The sequence below is a fragment of the Henckelia pumila genome, chromosome 2 (assembly GCF_033568475.1).
Source record: "Henckelia pumila isolate YLH828 chromosome 2, ASM3356847v2, whole genome shotgun sequence".
Classification (NCBI taxonomy): Eukaryota; Viridiplantae; Streptophyta; class Magnoliopsida; order Lamiales; family Gesneriaceae; genus Henckelia; species Henckelia pumila.
In genome coordinates, this window is record NC_133121.1 from 13,929,528 (window position 1) to 13,951,648 (window position 22,121).

The following is a 22,121-nucleotide window of genomic DNA, read 5'->3' on the forward strand; positions in this document are numbered from 1 at the left end:
GAGTTGAACATGCGGCAGCATCGTTGGATGGATCTGTTGAAGGACTACGATTGTGAGATCAAGTACCATCCAATCGGAAGCTCCGTGCCAGGATCGGAAGCTCCGTCGGCAAGATCGGAAGCTCCGATCTGACTCAGTGAACACGTCATTGCTTACGTCAGCAAGGTGATGTCATGGCTGACGTAATATTGAGCAATCGGATGCTCCGAAGGTGCGATCGGAGGTTTCGATCGTGAATCGGACGTTCCGAACAGGGATCGGAGGTTCCGATCGTCGTTTATAAATAAGGGGTCCGAGCCCTCATTCTGTGCACCGATTTTCCCTCTTTCCTCTGGTTTTCGAACCTTCTTACTTAGATCTCCGGAGTTCTAGACATCCTATTGGGATTCCGGAAGTTGCCTAGCGATCCCGGCGTCGTAGCGGAGGTGTGCCTAAGTTTTGAGGCGATTCTACACCAGCGGGCTGACAACGGACGAATGTACAATTTGGCTTCCTAAAAATATTTAGGAGTATGCAATAGCTTAGTTAAGGCTTTTAGAGCTTAATTGTTGATGCATGGATATTTGTATTGTATTAGCTAGTAGGCTTGGAGTCTAGGCCAGCAGAGCTAGGTTTGACCAGCAGTGTTAGAGGTACGTAAGTACTGACCGAGATAGCCGGCATGATATATTTGCTTATATGTTGCATGAGTATGTGCTATATGTTTTATCATGTTTTAGCATGTTTTACCGCCTTAGCACATACATGATTTTACGTGTGACTGCATCCGGAGAGATGTGAGTCATTGACAGTCTCCATAGGGAACGATGATCTCATTCTAGACTCGAGTCAGGTATGACAGTTTCTATATGAGGCTTGTATCCTGTTTTGGATTCGGGTCAGGATGGGGTTGGCTCAGCCCTGATATGGAATATACGAGTACCCCGCGGAGTGGCTCTCTAGCCGGTACTATATATTCTTGGCGCCATGAGCAAGTGTTTTAACTTGAGTTTTAAATCATCTGTGTGCGAATATTTGTAATTATATCATTGCTTCGTATTGAGCGTTCTAGCTCACGCCTCTGTGTTTGGGTATTGTGTACCTTGTGGTGGGGCAGGTTTGCGGCTGGACGGTTCAGGCGGCTCCCAGCAGGATTGAGTTTCGAAGAGTCCAAGGTTGTAGAGGGTAGGGATTTATTTACCCTGACCCTTCGATTTGGTTGTATAACAGTATTTATACACTTGTGATAGCGTCGGTTGTATTCTGCCGATTGGATTTGTTGTATTTTAATTATCCGCACTTTAACGCTTAAAAGCTTTTATTGCGTGCGCTTTTCTATAACTCTGATTAGATAGTGGATCCGGGTTGGGTCACTACAGCAGCAATAGTGGCGACGACACTCCAAGGGATGGCAAATACAAATGGCAATGGCAACGGCAATGGCAATCCGCCACCTGCTCAGAATGGAGTAAAATTCCATTATGAATCTCTTCGCAAGAATCGAACTGAAATGTTCAAGGGAGATGCTGACCCAGAGGTGGGACGAAATTGGATGAAGAAGATGGAGGACCAACTGCGTCTACTTGAAGTCCCCGAAGCACTTAAAGTGGAGGTGACAATTCCTTTACTGGAAGACAAAGCACGCAAGTGATGGGAAGCTGTCTCACCAGCCATGTTAGCGGCGGGACCAATCACATGGCAACAGTTCCGTACTGCATTTTTGAAGCAGTACTTTCCAGTGGAGGTTCGAATACAGAAACTGAGCGAATTTGAAAATCTCATGCAATCTTCAGATATGACAGTGGTGGAGTACACCTCCAAGTTCAATGAACTCGGTTCTTATGCCCCAACCATTATGGGAGATAATGAACTGAAGTTGCACCGTTTCAAGAAGGGGTTGAGCAGCCGAATCCAGTTGGCATTAGTAGTTTTTCAGCCTGCCAACTTTGCAGACTTGATGGGAGCAGCCATCCGAGCTGAATCGGATATCAAGCGTCGAGAAAATAACTTCAACAACAAACGACCTCTCTCTGGCCAATCTTCTTTGAACGGGCATGTGTCCAAGCGTCCAAACCATTCTGGTGAATTATCCAAGGAGACCCTTTATGCTCCAAATCATCCACAGATCAAGCTATGCCCCACCTGCCATCTCCGACATGAAGGGGAATGTCGTCGGAACAATGGAGCCTGTTTCAACTGTGGAATAATGGGACACCGAATTGCTCAATGTCCCGAACCCATGAAGTCAAAGACAGGACCAAATGCTAGTACTACTAGTCAAGGCCAACCAAAGGAAAATAAACCTAATGCTCGTGTCTATGCCATTACTCAAGAAGAAGCAGGTGGTGCAAACAAAATCGTGACAGGTACCATTCTAATCAACAATGTGTCTACATATGTTTCATTCGATTTTGGTGTCACACATTCGTTTATATCTAGGAGGTTCGCTAAGAAGTTAGGGCTTATACCTGAGGAACTGACTAAACTATTTAGAGTAGCGACCCCTAAGAACAAGATAACTCAAGTTTCGAGGACAAAACTTTTCATAAGGAGGGAGGAATGTGAAACCCGGAACTTGGTCTCCAAGTTTATTCATTAAGGAATAAACTCTCAGCATGAAAATAAAAAAAAATCTTTCCTTTTTGTGATGACAAGATAATGGCTGAAATTTGGACACAATCATTATAATTTCAGAAATTAAATCAAGGAATGAATATGTAAGATTTTCCTTCCCCAAAGTTTCGAAATCAAGGCAGATCTTCCTCTTTTATTTGGATGATTTGTAGTCTCCTATTTAAGTGCAAAGGAGCGGCCTCTTTAGCTCTCCGAGTCACATTCAGAAAGTGCTATTTTCTCCATAATTTGAAGTCAAAGGCTACCAATTTTTCTTCCAATATTTTCAAGAAGTGGAGTCAAAGATTTCTCCAACTTTCTCTTTCATTATCACGTGGGAATTTTTCCTATGGAATTGGGAAGACAAGTCTTGTTAATACTTGTCCTCTAGTCTGCCTTAAATTCGAGACTTGAGGTGGAAAGGTACTCCTAAAAATTGTCCACTTTCTTTTATTGAGAGTCATGAGTATGCCATTAATCTGTCAAGTTTTTCTTTTAATTTCGAAGGTTAGTGCTTGAGAGTTTGGGAAATAAAACCTTCAGAAACTATCCTAACTCACTGCCGAAAGTTCAATTCTGAATTTTTGAGATTTTGCTCCTGTAATACTTTCGGTCAAAGCTTTGCCTATTGGAATATTTGATACTCGCAGCAACAGTAAGTGCGCTTTTATATGTATATTTCTTGTTGTGATTTTAAAAATATTTATTGATGAGTCATGGTATTTTGGTTTTCGAAATTCGTTCGAGCATGTGTCTTTTATTCGTGTCATGTTGGTTCATGTTGTGTCATGCATGTTGTCAAGTACTGTTATGATTCGAATGGATATGATAATGATATGACCCTTATACGGTGGGATTGTAACCGTTGTATGGCCTCACTCCATAGAGGATTAACATATTGGACATGACCTCGCTCCTTAGAGGATTAACATATAGGAGACAGTAAATCATGGAAAGGAGATGAATTTCAGTGCTTATGTTCATGTGTTGAAAGCTTGTGTATCATGATGATGTTATGGCCGATGGCCCAAGTATTGAGTTATGTTTATGTTTATGTTCATGATGTGTTGTGTTCCTATGATTATGCATATATTTGTTACATGTCTCGAACGGCCCCCACTTGCTGAGTGTTTCCCAAAACACTCACCCCTTACTTTTCTCTCCCAGATGATGAAGATGATGATGTAGAAGTTCGTGAACAAGATATGTTTTGGGGATGGTGATAGAAGAATTTTAAGATTTAATTTCGTTATGTTTATTTTGGGATTTTTGCATTAATATTTTGATATTAAGTTTTTAGACGCTTCCGCGAGTTTGTTGTTTTGTTATTTTGGATTTATCGAGTTGTAAAGACGATATTTTGGAATTTATTTATGATAATAGACTGGTTTGGTCTATACTGTACTATGAGGCTGGTTGTTTTATAATTTTTGTGAATTTAAAACAACGCCGGTGGCACGTCTCGGTCTCGGGGCGTGACATTAATTATGTTATCCCTCATTTATCAAAGCAAGTAAACGCAACAAGAATATTTTTAGATAAAAATTGGTATGACATAACTTATCAAAAGTAATTACTATAAATGTCTCATACTTAATAACGGGAGTAGAGTAACTAAGGAAACCCAACTTCTCACATCATTTGATTGATCGAACAATTTTGATTTCATCTTTATCTATCTATTTTATTTAAAAGACTTTACAGTTATTTCTTGACACGTTTTTTTATTTAATTAATGAAAATAAAAAATGGATGGAATATTAATTTTTAAAGTTAAGAATTTTAAATAAATAGTCGAGAATCCAAATCATGGCACGTGTTTTCAAACGATTATTAAGTTTGGACCCTAAAAAATGATTCGATCGATTTTAAAACAAAAATGTCCATATATATATATATATATAATTCAAGCTAATTACTTAAAAAAGGATTCTGTGCACATGAAATAATTCTTGAGAAAGGATCAATTTTGAGTTCGAAATTCCTAATTAAACCCTCTAATTAAAATTAAAATTAAAATAATCCAAATCCGTAAATAGCATCCTAATACAAATCAAATTCCAAATCCTGATAGCAATGAACATCTTCCCCTATAAATAAACACAAGCTCCGCCTATTCAAGTTAATATTATAACTCGAATAATTAACCAAGCTGCTTTATATATATTTCAATTCCTTCCAGTGAACGTATCCCATGGCTCTTAAATTGGCAATCACCATCTTCTTGTTTCTTGCTTGTTTTACTTGAAAATATGTAAGTTTGATAGGATATACCAACTCAGCGATTCGATTTCCGAGACCGGAAACTTGATACGAGAGTATCCTATCGGAATCAATACTTCCTTCGCAAGACTCCCTTACGGAGAAATTTTTTTCAACAATGCCACCGGTCGATGTTCAAATGGTTTCCTCATGATCGATTATATAGGTACGAATTTTGTTAATACATTCTCCAATATTAATCTGCATTAGTATATTCACTCATGTATATGCATATAAAAGATAAGCAAATCAAGAAAGTATAATTTTATGGTGATATAATTAAAATAACGTGATCTTAAAGCTATATTAAAGGACACTTTGTTTTCTTGATTAATATAACGTGATCTTAAAGCTATATAACACAAAAATGGGATCACAAAATATATCATATGTAATTATTTATAACTGTTGTAGAACTCGTGTCAATTGATTGCCTTTTAATATATATTTAATCTCTTGAACTATAATTTTAAGAAATATGTGATCCATTGAATAACAACTCAATATATATATATATATATACAGTCATGATCTACAGCACACCAGTATGCAGGGATTTTGTGTGCACCGCGTGATGTTCGCGCGAACATCTGAAAATAAAAATCAGATGTTCGCGTGAACATCTCAGATGTTCACGCGAGCATCACGTGGTGCACACAAAATTCCTGCACACTTGGCGTGCAGGGAAACAGTATATATATATATATATATAATTTTGTTATAATTTTTCTTGTTCTTTTTGATAGCTATGGATGCTGGTCTTCCATTGCTTCCACCTTATAAAAACACAACTTCAAACTTCCAACATGGAGCCAACTTCGCGGTTGCAGGGTCCACTGCGTAACCCAAGCAAGTTTTGGAAGATAAAAAGATTTTGAATCCAGTCACAAATTCTTCTAACATGGGAGGCTTTTATATAAACAAGGGCAATCCTCACCTCTTGAGCTAGCTTTTGAGGTGAGTTAAGTCCAAGTCAATTTATAATATGGTATCAAATCCCGGTTCCATCGTTATATATTGGACGACCCATAGTAAGCCTCACCCGTCCAATAGTTGGCCATCCGTTAATATCTCCACGCTCCAGTCATTTTATTTCTTGGCGTGAGAGGGGTGTGTTGGTGTATAAGTTTGTGTCCCACATCGGTTGGTTAAATAACCTTTGTTAGAAATTGACTTGGACCTAACCCATCTCAAAAGCTAGCTCAAGAGATGAGGATTTCCCTTGTCTATATTAAGGGCTCCCAGTTTATTTAGTCTACCAATCATGCATGATTACAAACATCCATTAACATCCATATTAGAACCAATCTTGCTACAACACGACTTACTGCAGATGTATAAGTGATACATACCGTAAAATCGTGCGAAGTTGAGCAGGAACTGATAGGCGTCGTTGTAGTAATCTCCATAGACGATCCTCACATTCGGTATTTCATGTTGTAGTTTGTGAATGGCTAGTTGGAGTTGGTCGTTGTGGTACGTCGCAAACTCGTTCAACTGCTTAACACATTGGTTCTCGTCGTATGCTGCGGAGTTGTTGTTTTGGAAGGCCATTTGGTAGATTGGGAGGCATCCGATGGGGAAGTTTCCGGGAACCACCACTCAAATTTACCCATTTTCATCAAACTTTGTGAAATCCTAGTTTTGTTACAGATAAGTGATAACCTTGGTGAAACTTTTTTGAACTAATAATGACTTATGATTCCAGAAATCTCGCACTCCCTCGTGTTTTTTCAGCAGTTTCTTTCACTTTACTTCTAACTTTGTGACAGTTTAATGTTTAGGAAAAATTTCATAAATCACTCCTATGAAATCTTGGTTTTGCTGATAACCCCCTATAAAAGTTTTTGAGCATGTGATTCTAGATCTGTAGCATACACACCCCTTTCAGCTAAAAAATGACAAAAATACACCTACTTAAATAAATAATTAAATTAATTTTATTTTATAATTCTATATTTAATTGAAAAAATGAACAAATTTTAGTTAAATAAATTTGAAAATTATTTATAATTATTTTATTTTAATATTTGTTATACACAAAATATATTTTAATAGTAAATTGTATTATTACATTAAATTAAGTAATAAGTTTAATTATTTTTAAAATTAAATTAAATATTTATTGATTGTATAAATAAACTTAATTGAACATATAAGTTAATGCATTGATGTTTTAATTTTTAAATTTTCAATAAAAGATTATATAAAAGTTCATAAAAGTCATTTAAGGACATTTTAGTCATTTTTCAGCCAGAATGTGTGTGTATGCTACAGATCAAGAATCACAAGGGCAGGTACGGATCCATTAATGAGTTGTGGTGGGGTGTAGCCCAGCCCAAAAAAAAAAAAAATAGTACCTATATATATGGGCAATTTGCTCAAAAATCCCCAAATGCAAACATATTTTGCTTTGGGGTCCCTAGTCATAAAATGTGGTACAAAACAATACAATATGTGGTACAAAACTATACAAGGCGTGGTACAAATTAACAAAAATTGTGGTACAAAAAAGTGGCTAGGAAGTGCAGAGCAAAACATGTTTGCATTGGGGATTTTTGAGCAATTTATATATATATATATATATATATATATTCATTCTTATTAGTTCCATGTTAGTTGTTACCCTTTCCAGCCCATTGCCCAGTCCACAAACTCATTCCAAGCAGCCCAACTATTTAATTATCATCCATATCAATATACTCGGTAACCTTTTTATATTTAAGATTTTTTTTTTCCTGGCCTGACACTCTGTACACGGCTGACGGCACACGGCACACCACAGGTTTCCATCGTTGGTTTTTTCTTTCTTTCTTTTTTCTAGCTCACATGATTCCTTTAATCATCTATTTTTGCAATTAGTACCTATTTTTCTTGTGAAATTTTTTATTCGTGAATTTTTGCAGTAATATTGAATTTTAATACATATGTGTATATGTATTCGGCCGTCCTTTTTTTTATTTGTTTTGTTTTGACTCTAGATCACATTGATAGCCCATGTGTTTTCTTTTATATGTAATGCAAAATAAATTAGAAATATTAATTTCATTATTGTTTAGTGCCTATTTTATTAAAATATTTTGCCCTTGTAAATTGTTTAACCCCGGTTCCATCAATGATATTGTTTTTCCATTGTTAATATTTAAAAAAAATCAAAGTGAAACGCATGTAATAATTTATGTTTTATATTGTAGTTTGTTGTGTATGTGTTAGTCTTAAGAAGTAGGCGGCATTTTTGTCAATTTTGGATTTGGAATGGAATATTATATACATGTCAAGATTTAAGAGTCATAAAAGTTCTCTTACTTTGTTTAAACATAATTATCATATTTATTTTTAATTTTAGATGATTTATGGTTTGCTAAATGTGAATGCCTTCCAAAATTTGAATGCTTTATGAAGAGACTGATGATTTATTGTAATTTTCTTAATTTTTATTTATTATTTTTTAGGGATACAATTTGAAATACTTCAAAATGGAACATCAATCTGCCTCCAAGAAGGGGAAGACATTGATATCCTATTTCTTTAAGAAGCGAGAGCATCAAACTAGTGAAGGCACTTCAATGCCTACCGTCCCTACAATGAAACATCAATAGAGTGAAAGTCTTCCAATTACTAGTGTCCAAATTTCTTCAATTTTCTCACCTACAAACGACCATCAGTCATCCTCTTCTTGTATTGAACGAGATCCGGGAAAAGAAAACAGATATGTGAATATCATGTTAATGCACGATATGAGATAAGACGTTTATATCTAAAGATGGGACCTTATCAACCAGATATGTTGGAGTATCCGAGTACAAAATTTGGAAGCCAAAATCGTCGATTTCAGAAAAAATGGTTACAGAGGTTTCATTGGTTGGAGTATTCACCTTCAACAAACAAGGCATATTTTTTTTTGGGTAAATTCGCATTCAGTACCTAAACCCAAACACATATGCATGTTCAGTACCCTGTCAGAAAAATATTTGTTTGAACTCCTTGGGCCCACATTTTTTCTCGGATGAAAATGAGTACAAAATATTGAAAATAAGGTACGAATATATGATATTCCAGTACAAAACATTGAAAATCTGATACAAAAACTTAGATTTTGAGTATAAAATTAACATGAACATTTTTATTAATAAGAAAAATATGTCATTAATATTAATATTTTTAGTATTCAAAAATCATATATTTGTACCAGATCTAACACATTTCGTACTCAAAAAACATATATTAGTGCTCTATTTTTGATATTTTGTACTCATTTTCATCAAAACATACAATTTGTCATTAATGTCAATATTTATCTATATATTTGAGTACTCAGAAATCATACATTTATACCAGATTTTTAATGTTTTTTACTGGGATATCATGTATTCGTACCTTATTTTCAATGTTTTGTACTGGTTTTCATCCGAGAAAAAAATGTGGACATAGGGAGTTTAAACAAACATTTTTCTGACGGGGGACTGAACATGTATATTTGTTTGGGTTTAGGTATTGAATGATACTTTACCGATTTTTTTTACTGTTTCTTTTTTTTTTAATGTTGTTCATTCATCTAATATCTCGGCATTGGTCAATGAAAGATTTGACAATTGGAAAAGGGTAAACCAAGGAAAAACGTGTGCATTTCTTGCCCATATTGAGGTTTGTGAACAATCATGGGATTTTGACAGAAAGATTTTTTGCTATCAAAAGTGTTAGTGACACTACCTCATTGAATCTGAAAAAAAATATATTAAATGTTCTTGTTCATCATGACCTCCAAGTTATGAAAATTAGAGGTCAAGGATATGATGGTGCTAGCAATATGCGTGGCGCATGGAATGGACTTCAAGCATTATTTCTTAGTGATTGTCCTTATGCATACTATGTTCACTGTTTTGCCCATCGATTACAACTGACATTGGTTTCTGTAGCTAAGGATGTCAGTGTTATTTGGGAATTTTTTTCTCATTTGGACAATATTGTCAATATTGTCACTTCTTCTACTAAGCGCATTGCTAAGTTACATACTACATAGAGAAATGAAATTGAGCATATGTTAGCAATTGGAGAACGTGATTCTGGAAGTGGGGCCAATCAGATTGGTAATTTGTAGCGAGAAGGATCTACTCGTTGGAGTTCTCACTATGACTCAGTAAAAAGCTTGATAGGTATGTATGCTGCAACTTGCAAAGTTTTTGAAGTTTTTAGTGACCATTCTCCAAATGGAAGAGCTAAGGCTGAAGTTCGGCGGGTTTACAGAAATATGGCAAGATTTGAATTTGTGTTCATTTTGCACTTGATGCATAGAATTATGAGAATAACAGATATTCTTTGTCAAGCTCTTCAAAGAAAATCTCTAGACATTTTGACTGCTATAACATTTGTCTCTACTACCAAAACTATCCTTCAAGAACTTAGAGAATGCGAATGGGAAGAATTTCTTCACGGAGTGAAAGATTTTTGTTCAAAAAATGAAATTGATGTGCCAGACCTTGATTGTCTATATAAGATTGGTCGTTCTCGGCAGCAAACCAAAGTTGAGCATCATTACCACTTTGATGTTTTTAATGCAACAATAGATTTCATCTTGATGGAGCTAAATACTCGGTTTAATGAGTCATCAGTTGAACTTCTTTATCTAAGTGCAACTTTAGATCCAAAAAAATTCATTTGACTCGTTTAATAGTGACGATATTTGCAAGCTTGCAACGAAGTTTTATCCTGAAGATTTCACAGATCAAGAAATCGTTGCTTTGGAGTATGAATTGGTACATTATAAACTTGATATGATGCAGAATTTGAAGGCTTTTACACTTGTTGAGTTGTGTCAAAAATTGACTGAGAGTGGGCGATCAAAGGTTTACGTAATGTTGACCAGATTGATTCATCTTGTTTTGACGTTACCTGTTTATACTGCAACTACTGAGCTAGCTTTTTCTGCAATGAAGCATGTGAAGACGGCACTTCGCAATAAAATGGAGGATGACTTTCTTGTTGATTGCTTGACACTCTATATTGAACAAGATTTAGCAAAAGAAATAGATGTAGATTCTATTATAGATGAATTTTATGTTTCAAAATCTCGTAGGGCTCAACTTTGTTGAACAATATAATGTATATTGTCTTTTTTTTAGATATAGTTTTTTGTAATTATAACTTATTACATTAAGTTCAAGCTCCCCTAATTCTAATTTCTGGATCCGTCCCTGCACAGTGGCTAGGGCTGGGATACCGAGCTAAAATACCGATTTTTTGGGATACTGTACCGAATTTTTTTCGAAATATAGACATTTTTTTGGTATATTGAATTTTTTTCAGTATCTATACGGTACCAATATGAATTTTTTTCATACCAACATTTCCGAATTTCGATATCGGTACCGGTATGAATTTTTTTCATGCCAATATTTTTTATACGGTATACCAAAAACCCACCCCTAACAGTGGCTACTAGATCAAAAAAATTTTATAGAAGGTTATCAACAAACCCAAAATTTCACAGAAGTGATATATGTCATTTTCCCTAATGTTTATTAGAATGCTTGCCTCTTGATTTTGTATGAGCATAAATCATGTTTAAGGATATATATATATTTACCGACCCTCGTTTCATTTTTGTTTGTTGTTTTTTGTGTGTACTAGAATAGGAGACAATAATAAAGATCAAATTGATATATATTATTTTTTTTGTGTTAATACTTTATATAGGCCCTGTTTGATATCAAAAGTTAGGCCAAAAAAAATACTTTTTAAAAAAAAAAAAAGTACTTTTTTAGTTTATAAGGTGTTTGGATGGTCATTTAAGTGCTTAAAAAACACTTTTTTAAGTCAAATTTATAGTTTTTTCAAAAGCCCAAAATTAGAGCTTAAAAAAGCATTTTTTCAAAAAAAAGTATATGAAATCCAAACGGGCTCATAATTTAGAGATAAAATATCTAGAGCTAGAGACTATATAAAAACTAGGGGAAATTGCATATATCACCCCTGTGAAATCCCGTGTTCGTTGATAACCCCTTTTGAAATTTTTTTGAGCTAAAAACCCACTGTGTTTCCGGATCTGTAGCACGCGCACCCCTCCTGCTGTGTTTTGTGGCTCACGCGCTGATAGATGCGAAAATGCAATGGTTTTTTTTTTTATAAATTTAGTCCAAAATACCCTTAAATCATACCCATTCATTTTGGCCATTGAACTCGTCACCTTCATCTTCTCCGATCACGACTCCAGCCAGCCGTATTTCCAAAATTTCTTGCTTGCTTTAGACTCCTCTTCACCTCCCCTACAAGCCTCGACATTTTTCTCTTCATTTTTTCCCCTCAATATGTCGAGCTACAGCTCCAATCTTACATTGGTACTCACCACGAAGCCGACTAGTTTTTCTTAATTTCCGACCAACTCCGACCACCAATCTTCCAAAGAAACCCCTATCTGTGACCCTCTTTTCCATACGAACAAAACACACACATCAATTTCCCCGATTCGTACTTTCTTTGAAAAGATAAGATATGGGTAATTTCGTCATTTTTATGGTAAAATTCTGAATGTTATGCGTGTGCTACTGATCCGGAAACACAAGGGGTTTTTAGCTCAAAAATATTACACAAGGGGTTATCAGCGAACCCGGGATATCACAGGGGTGATATATGCAATTTTCCCTAAAAACTAAAAACTTTCAAAATGAATTTTTTTTTTGGGAATTAAACTGCAAATGAAACTACCATCTTCATCTCAAGATCTCGTTTAAATCATCAGACAATTTAACTATTAAGCAAAAGCGTACTTGAACCCATGATAATTGGAATTCCGTTAGATCTGTGTGGTATGAACTTTCAGATCAACACCATTTCTGTTCGGAGTTTTTTTTAAAAAAATAATATTCTATCACGCTTTCTAACAATATTGATGTGATATATATATATATGAGAAAACAGTGAGCAACCACCGTGAGCACCCATGTGAGCACCTATTGACGTGACATCATGCACATCCAATAAGTAAGTGATACATCAGCAGATGCTCACATGGGTACTCACGGTGGTAGCTCACCGTATCATTTCTTTTATATATATATATATATATATATATATATATATATATATATAAATAATTTTGATCTCCTGCACCCTAGGGTGCAGGGTGCAGGAAACCTGTGTGCGACCACTAAAACCCGGTAGTGGGTTTTAGTGGTGCAAAAAAAACAAAAACCACTAAAACCCACTACCGAGTTTTAGTGGTCGCACACAGTTTTTCTGCACCCTAGGGTGCAGGGGATTGGAGCTATATATATATATATATATATATCAGGCAAACCGGCCATGTATTCAGTCACCAAATAAGGAGGGATGACCTGCCAATCCGACGAGTTGGATAAACCTAATGTCCTGTTGTGGGTTATAGGTGGGTCAACCCGCCCAAAATAACAAATATAACAATAAATCAATAAAAAAAAAAAAACAAAAACACCACCATTAATTGAGATGTTAAACAAAAATACTATTATTGTAACAAGTAATCAATGTCACAAGTAAACAAATCATATAAATTTCAATGTCACAAAAAAAAAAATTCACATGCATTCCAAAGCAGTATTGGTATCCAAAAACAGAAAATTAATTATAAAAATAAATAAAAATTTTAAGACATTAAAAACACATCAAAAAATAGTTTTAGTATCATTATACATTGAATATAAAATATCACAATATAATAAGAAAATCTCATTGTATAATGGAAGAACATGATATTAGATGTCATTTCAACATTATTCCGAACTATTTAATATTTATCATGAGTCAATTAGAAGTTGCCTCAAACAAAGATGTACCCCTCTATCTAATATAACAAGATTACAAGACTACACGCCCAACCCCACCTACGCACAAACGAACTATCTCAACCTATAATTTTTTATTACGAAAAAAAATTAGCGATTTCATTTTATAATAAGAATTCTATCTTTCTAAATAAAGAAATGTTAAAACAAAGATCTCTTTTTGCAATTCTAGTCTTTCTATTTTATTTCGTTCCTATTCTATGCCATTTTTATTCCATGATTTTTTCGGTTTGGACTAAGAAGAAAATTTCTATTTCTCATTATTTACCATTTTTTTTAAACAAAATATTATATATCAAACAAAGTCATTACGGATTACATCAGAAATATCAGAAGGTGAGAAAACTACTCGACCTTCTAGACCAGACAAAGAACCAACTCCTCGAACTAACAAATGGGCAACGTGATTCGCTGATCGTTGAGCAAAAACAAAAATTTCAAAATTTTGAATATCCAGAGCAAGGATATTACTATCTTCAATAATTAGGCCCGCGGACGAAGAATCTTGTGATGTAGAATTTAAACCTTCAATAATCAAAAGAGCATCAGATTCGATGGTAATATGTGAGAGTTGCATATCTTTTATCCAGCTGAGAGCTTCTCTTATTCCCAATGCTTCGGCGATTGATGGATCGGTGATTCCAGGCAGACTGCCTTTCATTATTTACCATTTCATTGGAAAAATTGTTTTTTTGGTCTTGTATGTTTGTCACTTTGCGATTTCAGTCTTTTATATTTTTGGATTTCAGTTTTAGTCCGCTATATTTATTTTTTTGGCAATTTTAGTTCTTTTTTCGACGTGGTGCTGACGTGGCACCAATTCAGTGCTGATGTGGAGCTGACGTGTACAGTGCCACATAAGTATTTTCGAATAAAAAAAAGACCGAAATTACCAAAAATCAAAACATACAGGACTAAAACTGAAATATGAAAACATAGAAGACCAAAATCTCAATGTGACAAACATACAGGATCAAAGTTGCAGTTTTTCCCCATTTCATTCTCTTATGTCACCGAAAAAAAAAAGAGATTGGCTACTCAATAAACATGAATTATGAATGACCCAATCGAGCTCATGTAAATCCTGAATCACCCATAATATCTTCACGCAACTCGAATCCATGGAGAAAACAGATCTATCACTAGTAGAATTTCTGTAATATACTTTAGATATTATCCAAAGTAATAGGTAGATAATTACCGAAGTAGACGCACGTGAAGTAAAAGATATTTTTTATTTGCATTAGAAAACCGAAGTAATAAGTAGATAATTACTGAAATTTTTGCTCGGTCCAAGGAACCCAAAACGGTTCGAAATTGGATCGTTGTCAAAGTAAATACTTCAGCAATTTCGCAAAATGACGAAGTAATTGATCTTCTATGACTTCACACATTATACGATTATCGAAGTAAAATAGATATACGACTTCACAGTTTTTGAATTGTGTCATTTTACTTCCTATGTTCATAGAATATCGAAATAATTTATCATATAAGACTACCAAAAAGTTTCGGTTTAACGAAGCAATTGCTACGTACGACTTCACTAATTTTCAAATGTGACGAAACAAATATTTTTTTTTCTATTTCACAAAAAATTAAAATTTTCAAGTATTTTTGTAATATTACTTCACTTTTTTTATTTATAGCTTAGAAGTAATAGACAATATTTTATTGTATTAAAATCATTCATCCAAAATATGCTCTATAAGTAAAAAAGTTGACCCAAAATATAGTCTACAACCCAAATCATTCATTCAAAATTATTCATAAACATGTGTCACAATGACCCAAAACATGTATCCACAACTATTCACAAGTACAACCCAACAAATTTTCACATCGTACATGAACAGTTATAGACACCCAAAAAAGAGTAAAAAAATTCACTCAATTCACTTCTTACTTCATCATAATGAGCTTGATTGTAATACTGTTTTTTTGATTGATCCTCCAAACTGAAATTTATAATTAAAATGTACAATGTTAAAGCCCCGTGCATAGAATGTCTAGAAAAAAAATAACAGAATGTTCCTGTAACTAATATAAATTATGCATTTATCACAAAATGAGGAAGACTAGTAGAAAATACAAGAAAATTCCAGCGGCACAAACAATCAACAACAATTTACTCAAAACCTTTGTTACACGAAATCTATTGATTGTGTTCACTACAATCATGAATCAACAACAACATCAAAGGCAATCATTATCCAAGTTAGATCAATTGGATGGATCATATTCACAACAAATAATAATAAACAGAGCATATTGAAAGCAAGATCATTTTATTTAAGTTTTGAATCAAATAAAAAAGTGCACCGGTCTTACATATTAAATGTCACACCTATTAGATAGATCTAGGGATGTAAATTAATCGAGCCAGGCTATTCATGCTGATTCGATAGATATTTTTATTCGAACTTATCAGACTCAAAGCCGAACCACATGTTCTGAACTCGAGCCAAAATTATTTTTTTGATAGTTTGCGAGCCGGTTGTGAGCCTTTATATTTTATTAATACAAGGAAAAACGCGTGAAAAATTTATAATTAAATATATGTTTATTAATATCTAATAAATAATAGAGAAGAAATATTTGATTGACAATATTAATTAAGAAACCATATAATTAATATGTTAGATATAATATTATAATGTAATAAATATGTATATTTTGACCCTTCAAGATATTAGAGCTTTCGAATGAAGTTCCCGAACTTTGATCTCTAAGCAATTCGAATGGTTCATGAATATGTTCGAATATTTCGAGCTGAACTTAAACTCGAACTTCATTTTGAGCCGAACTCAAACCAAAATATTTAAAATTTTCGAGTTTCGAATCGAGAAGGAACTCGAATACATTTAACTCAAGCCGAACTGAACCTTATTTTTTACAATTATTTGGTTCGATTTGATTTATTTTCATCCCCAGATAAATCAAAGAAAAATATCCCAAACTCATATTTAAATCATTTTTAATGAGCTTAAACTTATTTGACATTCACGATATATAATTATTTAATACTAGTTACGGAGCACACGCGTTGCGTGTGGAATATAATGTTGTTGAACAGTTAGATTTCCAATTGAAGAGAAAATGAGAGAAACTGTTGCAACGTGAAAATTTGGCTGCAATCAAGGGGCAAATCTGGAAGGAAATTTCGGTGTCCTAACACCATACCAAAAATAGTTTTTATAAGGGTTTCAAATATTATAATATAGTATAGATAGTATAGATAAGCTCATCCCCAAAAACATTTCATGCGTGGGGTCGTACTTTGTGTGTGTAACATAATCATATGCATTGTTTATATTTTGTTCTACACAAAAACTTTTATGAGACGATTTCACGGGTCAATTTTGTGATACGAATCCCTTATTTGACTCAACCTATGAAAAAATATTATTTTTTATGCCAGAACTATTTTTTTTTTGGTTGTAAATATAGGTTGGGTCGACCCATCTCATTTTTTGTTGTACATATGGGTTGGGCCAACCCGTCTCATGAAAATAAATCCGTGAAATTATCTTATAGGAGACGTGATACCCTTTGTTTTTAAAGTTAATATTCTAAAATTTTAATTAAAAATTATATGGGATTGGCTATTTTTTGTAATTATAAAATACGAAAATCAGACACAGTACTCTAATGTATGTATAAATAAATAACAATTCAATAATAATATAAATTATATTAAACAAATTATAACATAATAAGATCGTGTAAATATACATTTATATATATCTTTACTATATATTAATAACGCCACAAATTCGACAATTGTCCTTACTGTATCAAGATGGATCTTTTCAGCGTGCTTATGTCCTTAGTCACACGCACCCTGAAAAATTTTCCTAGGACTACCCATACCAGAATTTCTCCAAGTCAAGCACGCTTCACTTTGAAGTTCTTATGTGATGAGCTCCCGTAAAAAAAAAAATGCACCTTATTGATATGAGTAGTATAAAAAATGTAAAAAAAAAATGCACCTTCTTGATATGAGTAGTATATATAACATCTTTTAAATCATCCTCAACCATGAAGTCCATATCTACACATATTAGAATCCATCTCATTTTGGTATGAGATCGTTCATTGATGTTCCTCTTGCCTAAAAGTCAGCCAAGAGTCGCTCTTTATTCGTGAAATATCTTGGCACTGGTGGTCACTCACCGCACTCTTGTCAGTCTCGGACGTCATAATAATGGAATTTTCTGCACCAAATTCTCATATAAAATATTAAAAATACACACTTCACCTAGGAATGACAATAACCCGACCCCTTCCGGGACAGATATAAACCCGATAAAATTGGTTGTGGGGCGGGTCCAAATCAACGGATCCTGAGGTAAGTCTCGCATTTGAGTGAACCCGCGCCGTATATATATAGCATATGTTTACTGTATACATGTATAATAATATAATAAATATATTGAGTATGAATTTTTTTATGCTACCCTAGGGTGCCGTTGAGCAGACATGACACGTCAGCATTTTTTATTTTTAATATTTTTTAAAATCAACAAAACCTTTGAATTTTTCCTTTAACAAAACTACTATGGCCAAATAACCACCGGTAGTCGCCGCCACCTACAACCAAGCACCACCACCGCCACCTCTTACTGCCAAGAAAATCTCCCTCCATAGGAGATTAAAAAAATAAAAAAAATGCTCACATGTGTGTCTGAAATCCCATGAATTCGAAAGTCCATAGGAGATTAAAAAAAATAAAAAAAATGCTCACATGTCCGCTGCGTAATAGGTCCCTCACATTTTAATAAAAGTTGAATATTTGTATTGTGATATTGTTTGGTGTTATGGATGAAATGAATGAATGATGTATATAAGCAGTGGTGGAGCTACATGGTCTCGAAAGGGTGCGATCGCCCCCCCTCAAATTTTAAAAAAATTTAGTACTATATATATATATATATTATATAAATAGTGTTTGAGAGAGCTTTTGAGAAACATTTCTCAACTTTTCATTAACAAAATTTTCAAAAGATCTCTCATACACTATCACAATATCTTTTTAAAATACAAATTTTAATTGTGCAATATTTATCCTCCTCAATAACAAAAGATCCACCTCCATTTTGTCTACCATGATAAACTTTGAATAAATAGCAGTAAAAACAGATTTGGAGATCACGATGAAATACTGAAAAAAAATCATCTTAACTATTTTCGTTTTGAAATATTTTATGAAGTGACAGGTTTTCAGAGATTTAAACAATCTCTTTAATTGGGTGTGCACAAATTTGTTGTTATGTATAGCATGTTTTGATCCATCAAATTCATTTTTTTTTTACTTATGATAAGAAAAGTTATTTTGATTTACTTAGTTTTATCATCTGATTTTACTTTAATAGAGTTAGCGCATCTTGAGCACCAATATCATACATTTATTTGAGATATGAAGTAGCGATCAATTTTCTGATGTTGCAAAAATTAGCGAGATTGCTAAAAGGATCATCTAATAGAAAAAAACATCAATATTTCATTTGATATATTTACTTTGGAAATTAGAATTGTTATATATGTGTTGTAACTGCAGTAGAGAGCTTTTTTTGAGTAATGAAAATTATTAAAACATCACTTCGTAATCGGTTGAAAAATGATTAAATAATTATTTGGTATCGTATGTAGTTTTTTCAAAGCATGAAATGTGAGAAAATGTATTGTAAAAAACATATAAAGTTAATATATGATATTTATTATATATTTTTTAAAATCTAATGAATTCGCCCCCTCTGATCGAAAATTCTGGGTACGCCACTGTATATAAGTGCCATAAACTATGATAAGATATTGATGAGTAATATATAGACATGAATAATAGGTCTTTTTGTATGTTTTTTATTTTATAAGATTATTATGTTTTTAAATAATGTCCTACATTCCCTTGTTAATCACAAACAATTGTGGGGAAAATGTTATATTTGTAAAATTTCATTCATATCAAGTCAATCATGTACTTATAAAACATTTTTATAAAAGCGTTTTTGAAAAACTTTTTATAAAATATTTTAAAAGTTGTTTTAAGAATAAATATATATGTGTTTAGACAGCTATTGATCTATAAAATTATTTTAACATTTGAAAACTAATGTTTTTCATCTTTGTCTTCTATAGTTACATTTTAAAAACATCTAAAAACACACCTCAATGTTATTTAAAAACTATATATATTCTAAATTTACTAATTGGATAACACAACATATACTTAAAGTATTTATAAGTGTATTTTTCACTTATAAAGCACTAAAAACCTTTTTAAATTAAATATCCAAACGAAACCTATAAATTAGTTAGATATACTACTCAAAATAATTATCGATGTATTAATGACGAAAGTTTACATTTTGTCGATATATAGCGACAGAATAATAATTCTGACGTTACATTGATCGGCGACAAAGCTTTTCATGACGACAGAATTTTTGTCGCTAAGATCAATTAACGACAAAATAGCTACAGAAAAAGCCATCGCTATTCACAATTTTTTTTGTAGTGATAATGTCATAAGATGTTTACTTTTTAAAATATCTTATTAAAAAAATTATATTACAAAGTACACGTACTCCATTCTTTCAAAACGTGTTTACGTAGATGTTGTGGTTAGGTGCACACAAAACACACAAACTCGGTGTTTCGATCATTCTTAAGGGTGGGTCGGTACGGTATATCGAGTGATGTAGCAAAAAATTGATATTATCCGGTTAGAGAAAATTTGGGTAACTTGTGGAGATCTGGATAGCCGGATCAATACTCGAACTGTTCTAAAGTCCGAAATTCGTGGGTTGTTCCTGCATCACAAAGTAAAGTAAGTGGCGCCGGGAGTTGCCCGATGAAACACTCTGACGCTCAAATCAATATTTATCCAATAAAAGTTCTAAAAAACTAGAGCATGTGACTATAAAGTGTGTACATTAATAATAAGAGGACTTGAGCTATTTATAGATAGTCAAAGAGTTTCTTGGGCTTGAGCCTCTTATGGGCTTTTAAGAATTTATGATTTCGATAAAATGTCCAAATAAATAATATGAGACCCAAATAGACTGAGTCATTGGGCTTGGACCGGGAAAAAATCAAATTGGGTCATAACCCATCATCAAGATTTTCAACAAATACCGTATATCGTACCAAAATATTTGATATTGGAAAGTATGATATCGATATTGTACCGAATATTCGGTACACCGAAATTTCGGCATACCGAATGTTCGGTACAGTATAAATTTCAAACTGATATCGTACCGAAATTGATTGAGCCCAATACAAAATTATTATTATTATTTTTAATATAAATGATTTTTTTTCCGATATACCGAAATATCAAAAATATTTTAGTGTCATACCGTACCGAATTTTTTGCTATACCGTCAAATTCGGCATATGCGGTATTTTTCGATACGACAGTATTCCAGATTTTTCGGTATTTTTTTCCCCAACCCTAATCATTCTCCCTAATAATCCTATTCTCAATAGTTTCACTTCGACTTATATTTATACAAATCAAACAAGCGACTTTGGCTTTAATACCAACATATCAACGTTTGTATTTTTTAAAAAAAAGTTACTGTAATGGTGCAAACTCAAAAATTTATATCGTTCATTAACTCAAACACGACGTTTCATTCACCTCATAACAGACACTTATGAGTTATGACTTCTCAGCTTAACATTATAATTATTTTAGTGTCATTACTACATGGAAAGAGATTATGAAAATTACATTTCACCAGCACCACGAAACATTAGTCGGAGTAGGGAACACATATTGTGTCATCATTTGGTTCATAATGAGATGACGAAAGATCAAGAATAATTTTTACATAATATAATGATGATAAATCAACATACTTGCATAAAATAACGGTAAACTACACCAATCTTTCATAAAATTTGAGTCAAACATTGAATAAAATAAAAATAAATAATCAATAATTGTTTTATCTTTCTTTCGTATCAAGAGATATCTCATTCATCAATCATCATCTATTAAACGAAAAACAAATTAATAAATTTTTTTTTACCAATTCCCGTAAAAAAAAAAGATTTACATATTCGCCTTATCTTAAAATGATCATATAATAAGGGTCAATTATTTAAAAAATCCCATAGACATATGTTTCATTATTGATCAGTCCCCACAAAAATATTTTTAAGATTTAGTATCTGACAAATATGAAATCTTAGATTCAACTCCCTGACCTAATAAAGCTACGTAATCGTCCTTTTTTTTGGATATATATGGAAAACACGTTTTCAAATAATTAATGCAATCTCATCCCACAACCTCATCCTTCTCCTTCGCCATCACTGTTCCGGAAGAAAATCCCTAGGGCAAAAAATAGTATCATTTTGTGATCTTTTTCAAAAATCGCTTGGCTCGCTAACAGGTAATTTTTTATCCAACATAATCTTCACGATTTAGCTTATTGC

At 33.3% G+C, this 22,121-nt stretch overlaps 2 protein-coding genes across 2 annotated transcripts; both read left to right on the plus strand.

The window, feature by feature from the left end:
- The first annotated feature begins 1,651 nt into the window (after positions 1-1,651).
- Positions 1,652-2,578, plus strand: LOC140877250 (uncharacterized). Its single transcript, XM_073280784.1, has one exon. It carries the CDS (start codon positions 1,652-1,654, stop codon positions 2,576-2,578), a length of 927 nt encoding a protein of 308 aa, XP_073136885.1.
- A 7,431-nt stretch (positions 2,579-10,009) lies between these two features.
- Positions 10,010-10,943, plus strand: LOC140877251 (uncharacterized). The gene is made up of 2 exons (XM_073280785.1): positions 10,010-10,399; positions 10,494-10,943. The coding sequence occupies exons 1-2, from the start codon at positions 10,010-10,012 to the stop codon at positions 10,941-10,943; spliced, it is 840 nt and encodes a 279-aa protein (XP_073136886.1).
- Positions 10,944-22,121: the final 11,178 nt, after the last annotated feature.